Here is a 21,666-nt window from a genome sequence, read left to right as displayed (position 1 = left end):
GGCCACATAGAAATCAATACACTTCCTCTTCCTCCATCTTCCCCATAATGAATTACTTCCAAAAAACAAGGCCATGTTCCTCCCATCCCCTTCATGAAATGCACATGATCATGATACAGAATTATGGGTGGTGACAGTCTGATGCGAGAGACTTGACTAAAGAATAGAATGCCTTTATTAATAACGACAGTACAACTACCTTAAACAGTAACAGACAGTTTGTTGTCTGAGCACAGTGTATGGCCTAATGATCTTTATAGGACATTCATTGAGCTTTCAATGCTGTGACCATATCAATTACTTAAAGTTTCTGCAATTTCATTATTATTAACCATACCTATTTGATTCATTCATGCACAGCTTATGTGAAAAGTGACAAAGTGACTAAATGTAAAAAGACTTTAGAGTAACATATTGTAGTGAGCTGGTTGGCGATGTCCCATGTTGAAGCTTAAGAAGGCAACTACGTCATGTATTAAGCTAATGACCACATGCTCTCCTCCTGGTGGGAGAACCCCGGCAGGACTAAACATCACCAATCTTCAAATACCTTCAATATCTCGCATAGGAATGCACAAAACTTAGCCTGATTATTATTTTATACAGACATTCGTGACTGCAAGACCAATTGATATAAAATGTTGGAATAAGTAGCTGAAGGTTACGCGGGAAAAGAGGGGTGCACAGATATGTCAAGTGACGTTTCGTCTCCATCTGTTCTGGAAGTGGTTACTATTCTATGCGCAGGCGCGGCACTGACAGCCGCTCTTTACTTGATCCACAGAGTGTGTTTAATAATGGCCTGGAAATCAGGAGGAGCTAGTCAAGCGGAGCTCGTCAACAACCTTCGCAGTGAGTTTTATGATAACATAGATAGATCCTGTGCATGAAAGCCATGGCAAGTTGTGATGCAGTTGTATTGATCCCAACCCTGGTGTTTCGTGCTATTCTGGCTTTCCCCAGATACAGACGTCCAAAGCAGCCCTCTAGGCTGCCAACTGGCTAGCTAACATAAGCTAGAATAATGTTACATTGGCAGCAAACCGCACACTGCAATGGTGCAGCTAATGGTAGCTATATTGGCTACTAACGTTATGACAGTACACCCCTCGACAAACGTCAATGTTTTGCTAGATAGTCAAATGTAAAGTAGCAAAACTGCATCGCAATTGTCGGGTCACATTGTAAGCCTTACGTTACATTGTAACAAGTTATTTTTTTGTATTGCATATCACTTCTTTAATATTTCTGTTCGTGCATCAGGCACGTTATTTGTGGCTAGGAAAGCTAATGGTTACAAGCTAACTTTAGCTGAAGTTAATATGTCAGCACGCATAATCTCATTTTGTACTAAATATTTGGAAATGTTTTTCCACCATGACCTTGAAATGAGTCCCTGATATACCTTGGCCTAAAACTAATGTGTAAGGAAGGCATTTTAATGATGGTGGCACTGCATGTTAGCATCTGATTCTCTTGCTAACTAGTTGGCGTTGGCTAACGGTATCAAATAAATGAATCTAGGATACTATCTAGTATATCTGTTTTAGATCGTCTGGCTAGTTTGTTAGTTATTGCATTTTGATATCACACGAATCAGACATCTTGCCTCATACAACGTAATGTTTTTAAAGCCTATGTAGTAGCATTTTCCCCCCCGCATGCAACCTTAGATGTAGGCAACTAGTTAAATCAAGCCATTTCTATTAGCTTTAGTCGTATCAATTGACTTCGAACCTATAGGCAATTCAACAGAGATGGCTGAAATTATTGCAGTTTTACTCTGGGCCTCGTTAGCCTGATAGAGTTGCATATAGAAAAGTTGTCAGGATGCACGTATCTGTCAGCCTGCAGTGGTCTCCTTAAGTTGCGCTTGAGAGGGCGGGGCAGTCTGAACTGCACCGATTCAAAATAAATAAATAAATGCAACAATATAAGCGCACCTATTTCGGTTGGCCTTTATCTTTCATAGATTTACTGAATGTTTTATGTTTCATGTTTTATCAACGGAGTTTACTCCCTTGGCAACTATGGCAATGCACGGTTTGAGCTGGCAAAGGACTCAATTTTAACCTCTGCCAGTTTTCTTGTTTTCATGGGGCACAACAGCTCGATGACGCAATGAATTTTGTCTGTTGCAAAATGTTATTGGTTGCATCTGGCTTCCTTTATACCAAGTTAGTTTAAAACATAGTGATAACCTTCGCCAAAGCCTTGTGTTACTCATAACCACCTAAGGAACAAGGGTCCAGCCTGTAGGTTGTTTTGTATCATCACTAGCAGCCAAAGTAAAACTACTTTTAATATATGGTCTCTAACTGCGTGGAGATTGTATTGTTCGTCTGGTAACTCGGTCAAGGCACTGTTGTCATGTATTGAAATCTTAGGGATGGCTAATTGGATGGTGATTGAATGACAGAGCAGTTCTGTTGTAATGCCCAAACACAGCCGGGTGCTTTTCAAAGGGAGTAGAGTTATTTGTGGCATTTGCTGAATGCCTGCCATTCTTATCATTCACAGGTAGCTTATAGCTATAAATCCTCTATTCTACATGCTTCCTCCATACACATTTTCTATGTTTGCCTTTTAAATAACATCATAGAAAATCAAACCGAATGCTCTGTAGACCAGTTCACCTATCCCTCTGAAAAGAAAGAGAATAGAATGAGGTCAGCTTGTTTTAAATATATCCCGTCACAACACTGCCTGCCTTGCCTTTTGCAGTGCACTGCAAGTAAAGCTGTGATGCGGAGGCGAATGAATATTTCACATCCTAAAATTGTATTGAATTTTTTAGAAGTCTTCTACCCCCACCCTCCGGTTACCTCCTGAGCTCCCCCCATGCAGCTAGGAACTGACCGATTTCGACCGCCCCAGCTACGCACCTAAACCCAGCTGAGGCAGATTTAAACAGGTCGGACTCGAGGCGCTTGATTTAAAAGTCTTCTTCATGGTGTCTAGCGTGTTTATATATCGATCACAAAAGCGAGCTGCCAGATTCACGCTGGCCATGATGATTCAATAGCATTTCCACAGGTTAGCTGTAACAGTTGAACTGAGATCAAAGATGCTGCAGTGTAACTGTGCTGATTGCAGATCAGGGTGGGTTATGTAGGGTCAGGGAAGTAACTCGAGCAGGAGCAGCTGTCATTGGCACTTCCTGTCGATGCCACCACCTGTCTGGGATTTTATGATTACAGTGAATATCTTTGTTTGAATGTTTTTTTTTCTCTCTCTCTCTCTCTCTCTCTCTCTCTCTCTCTCTCTCTCTCTCTCTCTCTCTCTCTCTGTACACACACACACACAGAGACACATTGCACAAACCAGAAGACTTTATGTTGCTGAGTGTATTGAGTAAGAAGCTGTTCAGTGAACTGGCCTTGCAGTCACTCTGTTCTGTTTTCTAGAATGCACCCTCAGCAGAAACAGCTGATGTTGTGTCTGACCCTCTCATGTCCCTCCTCTGTACCAGAAAATGGAATCATCAAATCAGATAAGGTCTATGACGTCATGCTGGCCACCGACCGGGCTCACTTCTCCCGCTGCAACCCGTACATGGATTCACCACAGTCTATAGGTGGGTGTCCTGGCAAACACGGCAGGCCTTTGGCGTCCGTACGAAACAGAATATTTTATTCAGAATATCTCCCCCCCCCCCCCCCCCCCTCTCTTTTAATGGCTTACGTAACCTCTCTTCCTCCGTTTGTCCCCATAGGCTACCAAGCAACCATCAGTGCTCCACATATGGTAAGGCATGAACTCGCCGTTTGGGATTTCATTTGTTAAAGTTGGTTCCAATGTATGGTTGGAAAATGTCACCTGTGAAACCTAGACATCTCCTTAGAAGAGCCGGAAACGTAAAACGGTTGCCTATGAGTATAAGGTTTAATTGGTTAGCAGATGCTTTTAACCAGCGTGACTAAATATAAAATAAACATTGGAATCTTAATTATATTAATAATAAAAGAAGTAGTAGTATCAGTACTATTAGTAATATTAGTAATAATAGTAATATTAGTAATAATACAAAAATATTAAACTGAAAGTAGTTTCAATGGTGGTGATGTGCAGTCTGATAACAGTGGCTTTAACTCCGCTGTGATGTGTAATCGGTTGTTAAGCCTTGGGGACAGTGATGATGATGATGATGATGACGGTGACGATGAAGACGATGCCTCTTCTCTCTCTCCCAGCACGCCTACGCGCTGGAGCTGCTTCACGATCAGCTATACGAGGGGGCGAAGGCTTTAGACGTGGGGTCTGGGAGTGGGATCCTCTCCGTGTGTTTCGCTCGAATGGTGAGCTTTCTCATGAGTGTCTGTCCCAGTGCTCCCGTCACAGTTTTGCTGTAAGAGCCCAATGAAGAGTTCTGTTTGAGCTAGAGTAAAGGAGCCGCGAAAATGTGTTTTGGACGTCCTGGTGTCATTTTCAAGCATCCACAAAACTTTGAATTTGAACTGAACTTATAATTGAATACATTTTCATTGATGATGAAGATGATCTATGGATTGACCACCGTCTCCTGTCTTTCCCAGGTGGGTCCGAAAGGCAAGGTAATAGGAATTGATCACATCCAGGAGCTAGTGGACGAGTCTATAACTAATGTAAAGAAAGACGACCCCAGCTTGATAACTTCTGGCCGAGTGACACTGATAGGTGAGTTCTGATGGTCCTGTTTGATGTGTGTGATGGTGAATGGCGGAATGAAATGGCTGTCATCCTTTAGGCGAGTAGAATGCATATGTGACCGTATGCACACACAACCCTTGTTTAAATGTCTAATCTTTATTGTATCGTAGCTGTAATAACCAATATGCCCTCTTGTAAAGGCTGTCAGTATGTGAACCCTAGCAACAGTATCGCTGTGCGAAACTGTGCTAAATGATTAGCTGTAATAACGAATATGCCCTCTTGTCAAGGCTGTCAGTATGAACCCTAGCAACAGTATCGCCGTGCTAAACTCTGCTAAATTATTGAGCGTTCAGCTGCTTGCAGGTTCAGCCCTTCCTTCCTTACTTTGCCCCACCCTGAGCCCTCCTCGCTCCCCGCCGTCTGCTGTCCTGGCACAGGCTGGCACGCATGTTGGCACCCGGCTGTGCTGGTGTCTGCTTCAGTGCCTTCCTTGACACCGTGTGTGTGTGTGTGTGTGTGTGTGTGTGTGCGTGTGTGTGCGTTTGTGTGTTACAGTGGGAGATGGCAGAATGGGCCACACAGCAGAGGCTCCTTTCGATGCCATCCATGTTGGGGCAGCAGCACCTACAGTGCCACAAGCAGTAAGTCCCGTCTGCCATTTTCTCACATTAGTAAATAAGACATGGCCTGTATGTAATGGAGGCTTATGTTTTGGCAAGACTTGATATTATTACAGTCTACAATGAAGCAGAGTATCAAGTTGCTACTATATTCTGGTCATTAGTTTTGTTACATAGAACTTAATGTTTACTTTACTGCTGTATCGCTGCTGAATGTAAATGCGTACGGCACGTAAATGGCATACCCTTTTTTTTGGTGTTTTTCTCTTGAGATAACAAAAAATAGCTCTAGCAGAATCCTGATCCTGAATCAGTCATCATCTCATTCATCACGACGCAATAACTCGAGTTTCAAGTTTATATACAAGTTCTCCTCCTCTTCTAACCACAGTCATCCAGAGTATCTTTCTAGTGGCCATGAAACTCGTGATGCTAATATATTCTGTACAGGCATTAGGCATTGTACCATGACCCAGTCCTGCATAATAATAATAATAATAATAATAATAATAATAATAATAATAATAATATTTAGAGTGCTACATAATTAAAAACAGCTCATAACAAAAGCACAGTTTAAAAAATTATACGTTTTTGAAAAAAGTAGGAAACGCCTTTCTGAATAAAAAGGTTTTTAGGCATGTACCCATGTGTCAGAGACAGGTGTGTTTAAACCCACCTGTCTCCACCACCCCACAGCTCCTGGATCAGCTGAAGCCCGGCGGCCGGCTCATCCTGCCCGTGGGCCCAGCCGGCGGCAACCAGATGCTGGAGCAGTACGACAAGATGGAGGACGGCAGCACCAAAATGAAGCCCCTGATGGGGGTGATTTACGTGCCTTTAACAGACAAAGACAAGCAGTGGTCCAGGTGGAAGTGACTTCCTACTCCTCCCTCCCTCCCCTTCTTCCCCCCCCAGGGCGGCACAGGTGAAATGGTGGGGTCTGGAGCAGACAATCGATCGCAAAAAGGGCCTGCGTTTGCTGCCTGTTATCATTCTTTGCTTCCCCCCCATACCATTGTAACTGGCTGCACATCTTTTTCTTTAATCGATTGTATTTATTTGTCGCATAATATACGTATTTAACGATTCACACGAATGGGTATTTCGGTGCTTAATATACTACTTGGTTGGTGATTTTTAAGTTTTTTTCTCTCTCTAGCAGTAGAAACGTCTTAATGTTATGTTTGAAGCTTGTTTCTGCTGTCTCGATTGCAGTGGCAGAGAGATTAAAATTTTTTGGTTGTTTTATAAGAACTCGATACCTCAGGTGATGCCTAACATTTAGAGCATGGCACGCATTAATGAAAACACGTACAAAATACAGAAAAGTGTATTTTGAGAAGAGTGGATGTTTTTATTTTGTATACACGACAAGCTTTCCTTAATTATGACTTCTATTATCATTCAGCTGTTTGAACAGAACTAATTATGAAGAAGTGAATGGTTTTAGGGCATGCTGAGTCTCGCAGAATTTCGTTGTGCATGGAACTTTGAGTTGGGCATGCCGGAATGAATGAGTGAGTGAAAGGATGAATGAATGAATGACTGTGAGAGACTGAAGGCTGAGGCAGATAGGAGTGAATGAGAGGATGAATGAATGAATGAGTGCGTGAGTGAGAGAATGAATGAATGAATGAATGAGTGCGTGAGTGAGAGGATGAATGAATGAATGAATGAGTGCGTGAGTGAGAGGATGAATGAATGAATGAGTGTGTGAGTGAGAGGATGAATGAATGCGGGCATGAATGAATGAGTGTGTGAGTGAGAGGATGAATGAATGAATAAATGAATGAGTGTGTGAGTGAGAGGATGAATGAATGAATGAATGAATGAGTGTGTGAGTGAGAGGATGAATGAATGCGGGCATGAATGAATGAGTGTGTGAGTGAGAGGATGAATGAATGCGTGCATGAATGAATGAATGAATGAGTGCGTGAGTGAGAGGATGAATGAATGAATGAATAAATGAATGAGTGTGTGAGTGAGAGGATGAATGAATGAATAAATGAGTGAGTGCGTGAGAGACTGAAGGCTGAGGCAGGTAGGAGCTTAGAGGACGAGTTGTCTTTCTGTTGTTGTTTGTGTAACTCTGTGCTGTTATCTCTCTTAGGGACGAACTCTGAATCAGCAGGCCGGCTTTATCCAACATTTCACTCTGAGCTGGGGGGGGTTGGGACAGGTCCGACGCCATTGGATTTCAAACTAAAAAGCTTCAATAAAACTAAAAATCATGAAGGAAAGAACGAAGAACACCCACCCCAGCATTTCAGTTGTAAATTTGTATTTTTTTCTCTCCGGTTGTGCAGCTAAGAGAATGATGATGTGAGATAACCCCCTCTTGAAGGTGAATGGACTGTGGGTTATTTAACATATTTTACATGAAAGGGGGTTATTTCTGTTTTTTTTTTTTTTTTTTTTTTTAAATATCCACCCAAGTTGTCAATTTCTATTTCTTTTGAACAGAGTCAGTATTGCAACCCATTCTGTCTCTTATACTTTACTCTCATGTGCTTTGGCTTCTACGGAGCAGAGGGAGAGAGAGAGAGAAAGAGAGAGAGAGAGAGAGAGAGAGAGAGAGAGAGAGAGAGAGAGAGAGAGAGAGAGAGAGAGAGAGAGAGAGAGAGAGAGAGAGAGAGAGAGAGAGAGAATGAACCTCTGAGCTCAGCTGTATGACTTAACTTGGTGAAAAAGAAAAAAAAAGACACTTCACAGTAGCTGCCGTGTGTGCAATTTGCCGCTCAATGTAGATATATGAATTGCTCTTTGACGCTAACATACATTTGACGCTTCCTCCAATGCTATCTGTTTGTAAGCAGAGCCGCACATACTCCACTGCCCCACAATGGCTGAACTACACCTCCATGTGTAGTTGTTTGATATGCAGCACTTAACACAAACTGGCATTGTTGATGTCCCTCCTAGTCTTGGCACAGTGGAACGTGTGAGTGAAGCTAGCGAGTGAGAAGCTAGCTTGTTTTGTTTTCTTTCACCTCTCCTATTGAGCGTGGAGCTGGCTTTTCTACACAAACACAAACTAAAAATGCACACGCCTACAAACAACAACAACAACAAAGTAAACAGGGCAGAGCTTTGCTTTCTCTCTTATGTCACTTGTATTGCCCACCGACTGTTTTCCATGACAACGTTGTGTGCCGGCCCTGATTGTGGTGACTTCCACAAATAAAGTATGGCTTTGCCAAAATAAACCTCGACGCAAAGCACATGAATGCCGTTTCTCTTTCTGTCAACGTGGTTTGTCCATGACTGTGTTTTTTTTGTTTTCTTTTAAATGGCACACTGAATAAAGTAAAGCTTAAAATTGTTTTGTTGTCATCAAGGGATTATGGCATTTAATAGAGCAGAATATAAAGCCACCTTTTTAAATTTGTCAGTGCATTGTGTTGTTGGTTGGTAAATTAACTTCAATTAGTGACCAGCTGATCAGAAGTACTAAAAGACAAACACACACACATTTGTTAATTGACTATAGCTAAGTTTATTTCCATCCTTCTTGAAAATTTCACACCCACACATATACAATTTCTTTTATGTACTTAGATATTTATAATGCACATTTATTTATTATATGTATAATGTCCAGTGCGAAGATGAAATCACATTTACATAAGCCTGCTATGATTGATGTAGAATAGCCAATGCAGTTTTAGAACAAGAGATAGAAATCACACAAAGCTACAGTCGAAGGTACACAAGAGTCCTGGGTCCTGCTGTTGCGATGACCATTGTGTTCTGAGGTAACCTCTGGTAGAAACACCAGCCATGTCCAACACAAACAGTGCGGAGCAGACAGGTTATCACTGATATGGACTTGAATGAAGTCACGGTATTGACCTTGTGAAAATGTTGTAGATGAAATAGATACAGTAATTGCATATGGAAGGCTGTGTGGTGATAAATATCACGTGTGTTTCCTTTAACCTCCAAAATTGGTCAAAATTGTGTCAGTGTATGGCAAAAAATCAAACACAGATGTTCTTAAATGGTCAAAAGTGAACCACCCACAGTTCTAGACCATTAGTTCTGTAGGAGAGGCAAGTCAGGAGTTTTGAAAATGTCTTGATCAAAAAGAGAAACGAAGCAAAGTTTCACAAAAGCCATTACAGATGAAACACAATAAAAGCTCAACTGCTCAGTTTCAGGGTTAAAGGATGAATCTATGTGCAGAGATTCTGAGTTTGACCCCTAACATTGAAAAAAAAGGATTCTGACTTGGTGAAGAACTGAAAGGGGTCGGTGTGTGTGTATCCAAATTTAATTTGGCAGGCAGGCAGGTGGAGGCTGGACAGGACAGACCGATTAGACCGCAATCTGTCTCCATCTCTCCCTCTCTCTTCCCGTGGTTTGGCTACAGTCCTGCTGGTGCCCCTACAGGTACATGCCGTTGATGAGGTAATCGGACTCCTCGGTGGTGAGGGGGCGGGCCTTCTTCAGCTTGTGTTGCACCAGACGCAGCCGGCAGCCCACCATCAGCAGCAGCAGGGCGCTGATGACGATGCCAAGGACCAACGGCAAAATGGCCCCTGTGTACACAAAGATGACAAGGTAGAATCCATAGAGTTAGTCACATGACATGACTTCAGGTATTCAAATCGCCAGTTTGAATACTGCAAGTTGAAAAACATCCTTGAACAGGACATGCAAATTCAGAGACAAGCTGATGTGTAACGCACTTAACTTTAAGAATGTGGGACAAATGCTCCGACTACAACAATACGTAGCAACAACCAATGTCTAGTAATTTGATGTATATATGACCCCCTAGTTTATTGGGGGCATACTCACTTTATCTAAGGTGGAGGGGTATCCATGGCATCAACTCGCATACAGCAGCCAGTCTCTTAGTAACATCACCAGGAAGGCTAGCTAGGTTTAGACTCCTTGACTTGACTCTGACTTCAATATCACAGATGTAGTATCTAACTTCAATATCACAGATGTAGTATCTAACTTCAATATCACAGCGGTGTAATATCTAACTTCAATATCACAGATGTAGTATCTAACTGTATCTCATATGTAGTATCTAACTTCAATGTCACAGATGTAGTATCTAACTTCAATATCACAGATGTAGTATCTAACTTCAATATCACAGAGGTTTCATATCTAACTTCAATATCACAGATGTAGTATCTAACTTCAATATCACAGCGGTGTAGTATCTAACTTCAATATCACAGAGGTTTCATATCTAACTTCAATATCACAGATGTAGTATCTAACTTCAATATCACAGAGGTTTAATATCTAACTTCAATATCACAGATGTAGTATCTAACTTCAATATCACAGAGGTTTAATATCTAACTTCAATATCACTGGGTGTAGTATCCAGTGGTGTACAGACGCTAGCTCTGCAGACTCCAGGGACTCATAAAGACAAAGATGAAGCTAGCATTCTCCAGGGACTCTTAGAGAAAGCGGAGATGAAGCTAGCATTCTTTAGGGACTCATAGAGAAAGACGAAGCTAGCATTCTCCAGGGACTCATAGAGGAAGATGAAGATGAAGCTAGCATTCTTTTGGCACTCATAGAGGAAAACGAAGATGAATCTAGCAGTCTCCAGGGACTCATAGAGGAAAACGAAGATGAAGCTAGCATTCTCCAGGGACTCATAGAGGAAGCAGAAAATGACTCCCCAGGACTACAGCAGAGGCTGCTGGGAAGGCCTGCAGAAGGCCCCAGATTGAGAGGAGTGATCTGTAAAGTAATGCTGCGGGGGGGGGGGGGGGGGGGGGGCTGTTGTGAGTCAGAGTTCTCAGAACCAACTGCTTAAGTATAGTGGATACAGCAATCAAGTAGTTCTTTCTGTTAGCATCAGTAATTCTTATGGCTCATTTGTGAAACGTGTTACTTGCTTAGCAATATCTCATAACGTGAACTTGTACAGCTTAGTTAAAATCAACATTTCAATCATTACATTACATTACCAAAACTTCTTCAAGGTATGGTAGGAGCTATAATAAGTGATAGGAACACAAATCATTTAGCTGTTGCAGCCTGCAATTTGCTTATTGGCATCATAACAATAACAACAACAACAACAATAATAATAATAATAATAATAATAATAATAATAGTAATAATAAGCACCTGATTCTGGGGGAGGGTGTCCTCCCAAAGCTCTGTGAGATTTTGAGACAGGAATATTCTCTGGTTTCAGTTCAGACACAGTCACTTTGGGAAACACAGCTGGGGAAAAAAGGAGAATTTTAGTGTAAGATAAAATCCCGCAGGGAAAAGACAGTGGTTCCCATGGCTGAGACCACAAATAGGGTGGAAGTAGCACAAGACTCATACCCGTATATGTCTTAGGAGCAGGGGCTGTGGTGGTCTCAGCTTTAACCGGAGCTGAAAAGTATATGTATTAAATATTTATTATATATCATATATAAGTATATATGAGTCAAATATATTATGTTATTCACAGTTCCGTAAAACTCTTGTTATGTAATGCGTAAAAAAAAAATACTGGCATTTCAAACCCTTACCGGGTATTTGTATACATTCACTGACACAATCTGCCTCTTGCAGAAAGTTGTTGTGGTTGCCTTTGCAGCCGCCATAGATGAAGTGTTTGCACTCCCCTGCATTTGGGTCATAATACCAACGCGGAAATACCCCCCTGCAAGGTCCAACCACCGGGGGCGACGTACATTGCTCTGCAAAAGGAGGTGAGTAAGAGTTAAGACCGAGAGAGATGTGTGTGTGTGTGTACATGTGTGTGTGTGTGTGTGTGTGTGTGTGTGTGTGTGTGTGTGTGTGTGTGTGTGTGTGTGTGTGTGTGTGTGTGTGTGTGTGTGTGTGTGTGTGTTTGTGTGTGTGTGTTTGTGTGTGTGTGTGTGTGTGTGTGTGTGTGTGTGTGTGTGTATGTGTGTCTGTGTGCCTGTAGGGTGGGTTGGATGGGGACAGGGTTTCTGCCTGGGGTCTATCAGGTGACCATGGCGTACTCATGAGTAATCAAAGGATCGGGTGGCTAGAGACAGGGGATGCTTTGTGCCCAAGAACCTGCAGTGATGGGAACAGGCGCCGGGTAGCTCTGACCAATGGTCCCTTACTAGGCTCTGTTCTACACTGATAGAGAACAGTGGAACTCTGACTTTAATCAAGTTGGTTTGTGCCAAAAAATCAAAATATGCCTTTGTGAGCTGAAACATGACGTTTCTGTCTCTGTGTGTCTGTTAAAAAGTTTACTGTCTTTTAAAGCACAGTTCACTTTCATTCATTTCAGCTGCCTGTGGTTTCCTCAATCGGCACAACTCGAGTAACCACTATCCACTTTTATCCAATGAGGAACAGTCTGAGTAAATACTATCAACTTATATCCAATAAGAAACAGTCTGGATAAACACTATCCACTTTTATCCAATGAGGAACAGTCTGAGTAAATACTATCCACTTTTATCCAATGAGGAACAGTCTGAGTAAAAACTATCCACTTATATCCTATAAGAAACAGTCTGAGTAAATACTATCCACTTTCATCCAATAAGAAAAACTCTTCAGTCCACTCCATGGATGTTTGTCCTGATTGACAAGTTCTTGACTCTAGCCTGTCTTACTGGCCTGTCATCAGTTAAATCTAATGAGTGCACTGCAAGACCTAATAATCAAGTCTGCACAAGCCTCAGATTGCTCACTTACTTCTCAAACATATCTTTTCATTCTTATTTTTGACTGGCATCCAATCCTTGATTTTTGAGTCCTCTTCGAATACAAACCGAACCGAACTAAGGGACTGGCTTACAGAAGCCTTTGGGGATGCATGTCAACACAAAGCAACCCTTGTGGGCACTTTTTATGCAGTACTTTAAAGCAACACTATGCAGAAATGTGCCACTTTTTACGGTCTGCTTTTGTAGACACCTATTTTTTTAATCTTATCTTCAAAATCAATTTGCTGGTATATGGGCATGTGAAGTACAGATAGACACACTTGTTTTTCCCACTAGTCGACCAGATACAGAGACCATGGACACAGACACCAAGCCTATTCTTTTACATAACAATACATGGGAAGAATTGTCAAAAATACATAAATATGCTGAGTGTGATTTTGTCATGGCAAGTACGAGTGAAGCTAGTAACAGACACAGTGTTTGACTTGTCTGAAGTGCCACCCTTTGTTACCTGGTACAAGTTCACTGTGTGTGTGTGTGTGTGTGTGTGTGTGTGTGTGTGTGTGTGTGTGTGTGTGTGTGTGTGTGTGTGTGTGTGTGTGTGTATGTGTGTGTGTGTGTGTGTGTGTGTGTGTGTGTGTGTGTGTGTGTGTGTGTGTGTGTGTGTGTGTGTGAGTGAGTGAGTGAGTGAGTGAGTGAGTGAGTGAAGAGAGCTAGAGAGTGACACTGTTTGACTTGTCTGAGGTGCCACCCTTTGTTACCTGGTACAAGTTCACTCTGTCGATTGGGGCTTTCAGGCGCCACGGGAGAAGGTGGCTTGCTCCTGGTAGGAGTCTGGTCCACTGGAGGTTTAGCCTCCACTACAGCTGCTTTGGGTCTACTGGGCATCATAGACTGCTCCACTGCTTTGAGTCCACTGGGCATCAAAGACTGATCCACTGCTTGAGCTTGCGGAGGAGTTGCAGGGTGACTGACAGTCTTTCTCCCCGCATCGACTGGAAAGATAAAACAAAAGTGAATAAATAAAATAAATAAAGTGAATCATAACTGAGTCAATAACAGTGTCAACGGAACTCCTCTCTGCTTTCGGATAAGTTAATGTTTTAATTTATTAGATGACTGGCTAGCCTACCAAATGTAATTTCATGCCTAGCACTAATGGGTTTAGTAATTTAATTCGCGCTAGATTCTATATTGCTTATATGAAACACTTACAAGTTTAGATTATTTGATAAGGCAGCCTTGAAAATGCCTAGGCCTGGATTCATTTCGCCATTATAGACTTAAAATAAAAAAGTGAAACCTGTCCAAAGACAAAGGTTCAGGTGCAGTGTATGGGTTCAGTGTATGGGTGCAGTGTATGGGTTCAGTGTATGGGTTCAGTGTATGGGTTCAGGTGCAGTGTATGGGTTCAGTGTATGGGTGCAGTGTACGGGTGCAGTGTATGGGTTCAGTGTATGGGTTCAGTGTATGGGTGCAGTGTATGGGTTCAGTGTATGGGTTCAGTGTATGGGTTCAGGTGCAGTGTATGGGTTCAGTGTATGGGTGCAGTGTATGGGTTCAGTGTATGGGTTCAGTGTATGGGTTCAGGTGCAGTGTATGGGTTCAGTGTATGGGTTCAGGTGCAGTGTATGGGTTCAGTGTATGGGTGCAGTGTATGGGTTCAGTGTATGGGTTCAGTGTATGAGTTCAGGTTCAGTGTATGGGTTCAGTGTATGGGTTCAGGTGCAGTGTATGGGTTCAGTGTATGGGTTCAGGTGCAGTGTATGGGTTCAGTGTATGGGTTCAGTGTATGGGTTCAGTGTATGGGTTCAGTGTATGGGTTCAGTGTATGGGTGCAGTGTATGGGTTCAGTGTATGGGTTCAGTGTATGGGTTCAGTGTATGGGTTCAGTGTATGGGTGCAGTGTATGGGTTCAGTGTATGGGTGCAGTGTATGGGTTCAGTGTATGGGTTCAGTGTATGGGTTCAGTGTATGGGTTCAGTGTATGGGTGCAGTGTATGGGTTCAGTGTATGGGTTAAGGTTCAGGGTATGAGTTCAGGTTCAGTGTATGGGTTCAGGTGCAGTGTATGGGTTCAGTGTATGGGTTCAGTGTATGGGTTCAGTGTATGGGTTCAGGTGCAGTGTATGGGTTCAGTGTATGGGTTCAGGTGCAGTGTATGGGTTCAGTGTATGGGTTCAGTGTACAGGTTCAGGGTATGGGTTCAGGTCGGTGAGGGGTTTCAGGTCAAAAACAGGAGACACCCACAGTTATGGCAGAAGTCTTCATCCGAGCGGTCCGGACACTGCTGTTTCCCATCACAGGCGAAGCTGATGTCAATGCAGCAGCCGTCATCGCATATGAACTGGTAGTGGGAGCAGGAACCCGTGCATGCTGAGAACACAGACCGCCTTTGGTTAGCTCTTGAGGGTTTTCATCAGGCCCCAATCACACTGGATCTCTTTCACTAATCAATTATATATTATGCCAGCGCATTTGTTGGAGTAGCACTGTGTCTTAAACATACATCCAATTCATCAAAGCTAAAGTCATTAAGTAAGGGATAATGTATAGTCCACCATGGAGGGAGAGAGAGATGGAAGGAGAGAGAGAGAGAGAAAAGGAGAGATGGAGGGAAGGAGAGAGAAGGAGAGATGGAGGGAGAGGAGAGATGGAGGGAGAGAGAGGTTGAAAGATGTGAATAAGAAGCACAAAGCCTGTTGCCAATGGCAGCGGCCATTCATTTATTTGTAGCGGGCAATATAGTAAAGAAATATCAGACCTCCAAAGTTGGGGTGGCCCAACAGTGGAACTTTTAACTTTTATTCAGTCAATAACAGACCGCTGTGAGTAATTACCTAGGAGTGAGCTATGGTGGAGGAACTGACTAAGAGTGAGCTATGGTGCAGTAACTGACGAGGAGAGTGAGCTATGGTGTAGTGACTGACGAGGAGAGTGAGCTATGGTGTAGTAGGAGTTATTAACTAGGAGTGAGCTATGGTGTAGTTATTACCTAGGAGTGAGCTATGGTGTAGTCATTAACTAGGAGTGAGCTATGGTGTAGTTATTACCTAGGAGTGAGCTATGGTGTAGTCATTAACTAGGAGTGAGCTATGGCGTAGTATTTAACTAGGAGTGAGCTATGGTGCAGTCATTAACTAGGAGTGAGCTATGGTGTAGTCATTAACTAGGAGTGAGCTATGGTGTAGTCATTAACTAGGAGTGAGCTATGGTGTAGTTATTACCTAGGAGTGAGCTATGGTGTAGTCATTAACTAGGAGTGAGCTATGGCGTAGTATTTAACTAGGAGTGAGCTATGGCGTAGTATTTAACTAGGAGTGAGCTATGGTGTAGTCATTAACTAGGAGTGAGCTATGGTGTAGTTATTAACTAGGAGTGAGCTATGGTGTAGTCATTAACTAGGAGTGAGCTATGGTGAAGTAACTGACTATGAGTGAGCTATGGTGGAGGAACTGACTAAGAGTGAGCTATGGTGCAGTAACTGACGAGGAGAGTGAGCTATGGTGTAGTCATTAACTAGGAGTGAGCTATGGTGTAGTCATTAACTAGGAGTGAGCTATGGTGTAGTAGGAGTTATTAACTAGGAGTGAGCTATGGTGTAGTTATTACCTAGGAGTGAGCTATGGTGTAGTCATTAACTAGGAGTGAGCTATGGTGCAGTCATTAACTAGGAGTGAGCTATGGTGTAGTCATTAACTAGGAGTGAGCTATGGCGTAGTATTTAACTAGGAGTGAGCTATGGTGTAGTCATTAACTAGGAGTGAGCTCTGGTGCAGTAATGAGTGAGCTATGGTGAAGTAAGTGTGTAGCATTGAGCTATGATGCAGTAACTAACTAGGAGTGAGCTATGGTGGAGTAACTAACTAGGAGTGAGCTATGGTGAAGTAATTAACTAGGAGTGAGCTATGGTGAAGTTATTAACTAGGAGTGAGCTACAGTGCAGTAACTGACTAGGAGTGAGCTCTGGTGCAGTAATGAGTGAGCTATGGTGCTGTAACTGACAAGGAGTGAGCTATGGTTGTCATTCCTCACCTTCTGCTTGACGCTCTGGAGCCAGGACGGAGACGGAGACATTGTCAGAGGTCTTCTGCCCCGCTGTGTCTGTGACGGTCAGCTGGAACATGTACACTCCCTCCTGCAGGTCAGTGATCTTCAGCAGACCTGGATGATTCACCTGCAGAGAGACGCACACTCATTTAGGCCGACACACTCAACCGTCATTTAGGCATTTACATTTTCACGAATTTGACACAAGGCAATCAATACCATCAGAGGCAATCAGAGGTTTAGTTGTTGATTTTTTCTAACAGAATTTCACCAGACATCTTTAAATAGAGTCAGTTTTAGAATGATCTGAGGGTACTGCTCTATTGCTCTGCATTCTAAGAAAATTCTCTTAAAGATCATTCAATACGGTATTTATCACCATCCTTCAACATGCAATACATTCACTGTGATGCTTTGCTCTTTGCTTATCAGTGACCAGCGTTAAGTGAAATTTATACTCGCTTTTTACGCAGAAACGTAAACACGTAAAATACATAAGAGCCCCTTGCGCAGTTAAGTAACCCCTCTTACGTGCTTAAGTGCATCCCCTAAAATGTGTCACTATCCAACAAAGCCACGCTGGGCTCACGCACCCTGCAAAACTGTGATTGGTCTGCTAATTGTCTCCTTTCAGGAGTCTCACATTTCCGGTTTCATAGCATAGTATCATCTTTTTTTTTAATCATGAATAGCCTGCAGACAGTCTCACAAGCCTCTTTTTGTGGATTATGAACAAACCTAATAGAAGAGGTCCGAAGACATGAACTCCTTTACAAACCCTCTTTAAACACTTATAAGGACGCTCAAATGACTGCAAATTCATCGAGAATATCCCATCCTCACCTGCGATTGTTTGGAGAGAACGCGCTTATTATATATATTCATTTTCCACCACTTGTTAGTCATGTCATCCATTCATATTGACGTGAATTAATCAATTGCACGCGTGAGGCAAGCGCAAGTCTGATAGAATGGAGCCTGGTCTACCCATACACAAAAGCTAACATTAACGGAAGTGGAGTTAACTTGCGGCCAACATTATTGTATTACAAACACTGACAACATACACTCGTGATGAGAAGGTACACCTGGCTATTGTCTTGCCGTTTATCTGTCACCTTTGAAAAATGTAACTCATAAACACGTCGTTTTAAAGCGCTATGGCCGTCATTAAAAAATGTGTCAATAAACAAACTTCTGCATCATGTGATCTGTCTTTTTTGCCACTGGTACTGAATTGCCAAGCGTTGTATTTCGTGTAACACATAACATCAATATTAGCCTTTCGCCCACTACACTTTCATGCTCCTGTAAGTTTTTTTCCTTTGTCCCGCTGCAATAAATACGCTGACTTCACTCAAAATAAAACCTACTGTTCTGTCGTTGCAACACGCACAACCCTTAAGGAACCCAAAGGAACCATAAACCAAAATGAGTCCCTTGTCTATCTTACGTGCTTCGGTTCTGCGTAAAAAAACTAGTATAAAGCGACCTTTACCCCCGTGTCCCTATCATATTGAAAGCCCATGTGAAGCTCCTGGGCGCACAGCAGGTAACAATGGGCCTGTTGTCCTCCCAGCAGGTGCTGGAGTAGAGCCCTCTTATCTATATCTGCACAGCAAACATCAGCAGAGCCCCTCCTCCCACACGGTCTCCATTTTACACCTCGAACCAGGTGCAGCGATACTAGCCAGGACAAACACATCAAACGTGTGTGTGTGAGTGTGTCTGTGTGTACCCTGCGAGTGTCCATGTTTGCTCAGGTCGTGTTTAGTCCCTCATTACGGCCCCTCGTTATAAATGCTGTGCTAACTTTTTCCTTTCTCGTAGCTCCGAAAAGCTAAGCGTGGTCCACAGAGTTCTAAGAGTTGTGGCACAGGTTTGAAGACAGGGCTATCGAATTGAGGTGTGGTTTGAAGACAGGGCTATCGGATGTTGGTGTGCCATGCAATCAGTGCTGTTTCTGAGCAGGAAGTCTTCATTTAATTTATAACGCACTCTACATTCATATGAATCTCAGAGTGCTACAGTTAAAATTAAGTTAAAACAGCCTTTAATAAAACATACTTAAGAACAGTTGAAAACATAGATGAAAACATAGTTAAAAAACATAGCTGAAAGGAAAATGAAAGGACTTCTTAGTAATAATTTGCAGTTTCAATCCGTTTGGCACAACGGGAAATATGTAGCCAACCTATCTGTCCAAGTATCGAGCCAATCTATCTATCTGTCTATCTGTCTATCTAGCTATCTATCTATCTATCTATCTATCTATCTATTAATTGATTAACTGATCTGTTCATGTGTAAGTCTACACATGACCATGTTTATTACACACATATAAACAGTGTACAAACCATTACCTTCATTGTTACAGAGGGGTTTCCCTTGACTAGTGCCCATTCAAAGTGGGCAACCCCATGGTCATCCACACTGTCCCTCCCGTCCAGCACAGCCCAGTCGGTGGGCAACTGGACCACCACGTCCTGGCCGGCATCAGTGCGAGGTGGTTCATCCATGTCTGAAAAGGAAAAAAACTCTTGAGTCTGAACACGGCCTGAGCTTGTGCCTGGAGGCCATAGTTATCTCATTTTAGAACAGGGAGCTAAAGTTAAAGATTAATTCCCTGATAAATGCAGGAGAAAGGCTACTGCTAGGAAGGTAGTACGTGGAAGCTAGCTTGAACATTTACTTTACAGTGAGTCTTTGTACACAATATTTGATCTCACATTCATAAGATAGAAAGCTATACTAATATACAGTATACCACAAATGGTAAAGACATTTTGTGACAACACAACTCATATATGAAATGGACAACACTATCCCTAACAGTTGTAAATATGCCATATATCCAATTCGACTGCAAAGTAGAGGATTTACTCCTGACATGCCAGTGTTGTACCTGTTGTTGCTATCAAACATAGCCTAATTACCTTGTTCAGATGTTTCATCTTCTGCCTGGTCGTCCAGAGGCCTACTTAGTGAACTCATTTGCTTGCTCATGACACCATTGGCGGGGGCAGCCGCAGCCCGATGTAATGTCATATTATGAACCCGACTATAGGTGCTGAAACCCTGCTGCATTGAGAAGTTACACACGTTTTTATTCCTGTACGTGCAGTTGAACAAATAGCAACCAAGGCTGTCGTCTGACTGCTTGAGGTCTTCCTGCATCACCGCCACGGTGCAGTGCGGGTCCAGGCAGCAGGCATGGAGGCAATCTTTCCAGCTGTACACTCGGCTCGGCGCCGATATAAAGGTGGCTCCTTGTTCGATGGAGTCCCTGGCTCGGATGATGTGCTCCTCCATCTCGGTGAAATCACTGAGGCACACGTCTCCTGCGTCATCGTCCCTCGAATATGCCTGATCCTGTTGCAGCTGTTTGCGAAATTCTTCCAGCAAATCCTCCACTCCAGATATTTTTGTTTTTAAATCTGACAGGCCTAACTGTGAGGACCGAGACAAAGCTCTATTCACACTGCACAACAGGAAAACATAGAACACCAGGCGACGGTGATGTAATGTTTTGAGTAACATATTTACGCAGTAGATCACTGTAGGCTATTCTCCTACCGTAAATACTCAGCCACAGCTTTCATCCTTACCCACATCAAATTCAGATGATAGGATCAGAGTTACAGGTGAACAGGATTCACGTTAAAATACAGAAACGCTCTATGATGGTGACATGATCCTGCGCCTTCGCGCCGCTCAGCACTAGCAGAAGAAGACAGCTCCATCCAGCGATTGAGAAGCGGGAAAAATGCTGACGTCAGAACATGATAGAAAGGCCCGGAAAGGGCGATTGATCGATTGTTATCTCGGTTACCTGTTCTCTGATTTGTGTTTGTAAAGATTTACCGGAATTCTATTTTGTTATTATTTTTAGTGAGTTTTACAGCCTTTTCTATGGTTTTAGATAAAAAAAAAACAGTCTACAACTATGCAATAATCTGTTTTCTATTTTAAACTATCATGAGGTTTTGACTTCGATTTTATTTCAATAAACAGTACTTTAGCATAAGGATTAAAAAATGAAGAATGATAATTTACCTTAGGCATAGCGTATAAACATATAATTGGCTTCTTTACTGCCATAACATCTAATTGCGCTGGAAGCGCTTTGCCGCTAGAGGTCACAATAATACCTTTATTTGTACACCTATGTTTTTTCTTATCTTCAACAAGATAAGACAATGTTTTACTGTAACATACCTCCTCCGTCGCACATAAATACATTTAAATAGAGCTGACTCTTAAGCCTACGTTACGTTTTGAATGACAGGAAAAGTCATTCAAATTACCCATGAGACGAAACGGATTGGCTGTGTAGTTTAGTAGCCCATTGAAGAAAATATATTAAAATGTGCAACAATGTATTCATCCAAATACAACTCGTCTCATATGTTCAACAACGAGTTTCGAGTAGGCTATTGTATCTCTTTAAAGAGGAAAAGTTCCCACCCAGTAAGTCAGATAGACTCCTCCCCGAATGCGTGAAGCTGTGCAGGAAAGATAATAGTGGAACTAGGGCGGCGAGGGAGTGGGATCGAACGCAGGCGAAGGCATGAGTGATTTCACAACTCGAGTGCTTGCACCATGACATAAACAGTAGCGGCGTTTGGTTACAAGCTTCGGGTACGCTGGTGTAAAGCCTTCTAGGAAAATGCCACCAGTGTCAATTTAAAGCAGGAGGACTTTGTGGATTCTGAACGCAGC

General features: G+C 42.6%; 2 protein-coding genes across 2 annotated transcripts; one reads left to right on the top strand and one right to left on the bottom strand.

The window, feature by feature from the left end:
* Nucleotides 1-727: 727 nt before the first annotated feature.
* pcmt (protein-L-isoaspartate (D-aspartate) O-methyltransferase) lies at nucleotides 728-8,473 on the top strand. The gene is made up of 8 exons (XM_080854112.1): nucleotides 728-852; nucleotides 3,473-3,577; nucleotides 3,716-3,747; nucleotides 4,194-4,298; nucleotides 4,536-4,656; nucleotides 5,188-5,273; nucleotides 5,952-6,180; nucleotides 7,366-8,473. Exons 1-7 carry the CDS (start codon nucleotides 798-800, stop codon nucleotides 6,129-6,131), a joined length of 684 nt encoding a protein of 227 aa, XP_080710238.1. The 5' UTR covers nucleotides 728-797; the 3' UTR covers nucleotides 6,132-6,180; nucleotides 7,366-8,473.
* A 1,168-nt stretch (nucleotides 8,474-9,641) lies between these two features.
* On the bottom strand, nucleotides 9,642-20,484 carry lrp11 (low density lipoprotein receptor-related protein 11; the record flags this gene model as incomplete). Its single annotated transcript, XM_080854109.1, has 9 exons — nucleotides 9,642-9,796; nucleotides 11,370-11,468; nucleotides 11,571-11,627; nucleotides 11,768-11,938; nucleotides 13,657-13,890; nucleotides 15,145-15,270; nucleotides 16,930-17,071; nucleotides 19,308-19,465; nucleotides 19,881-20,484. The coding sequence occupies 9 exons, from the start codon at nucleotides 20,482-20,484 to the stop codon at nucleotides 9,642-9,644; spliced, it is 1,746 nt and encodes a 581-aa protein (XP_080710235.1).
* Between the last annotated feature and the right edge of the window lie 1,182 nt (nucleotides 20,485-21,666).

This window comes from Sprattus sprattus (genome assembly GCF_963457725.1).
Source record: "Sprattus sprattus genome assembly, chromosome: 16".
NCBI lineage: Eukaryota > Metazoa > Chordata > Actinopteri > Clupeiformes > Clupeidae > Sprattus > Sprattus sprattus.
This window is presented reverse-complemented; position numbering and strand designations above follow the sequence as displayed.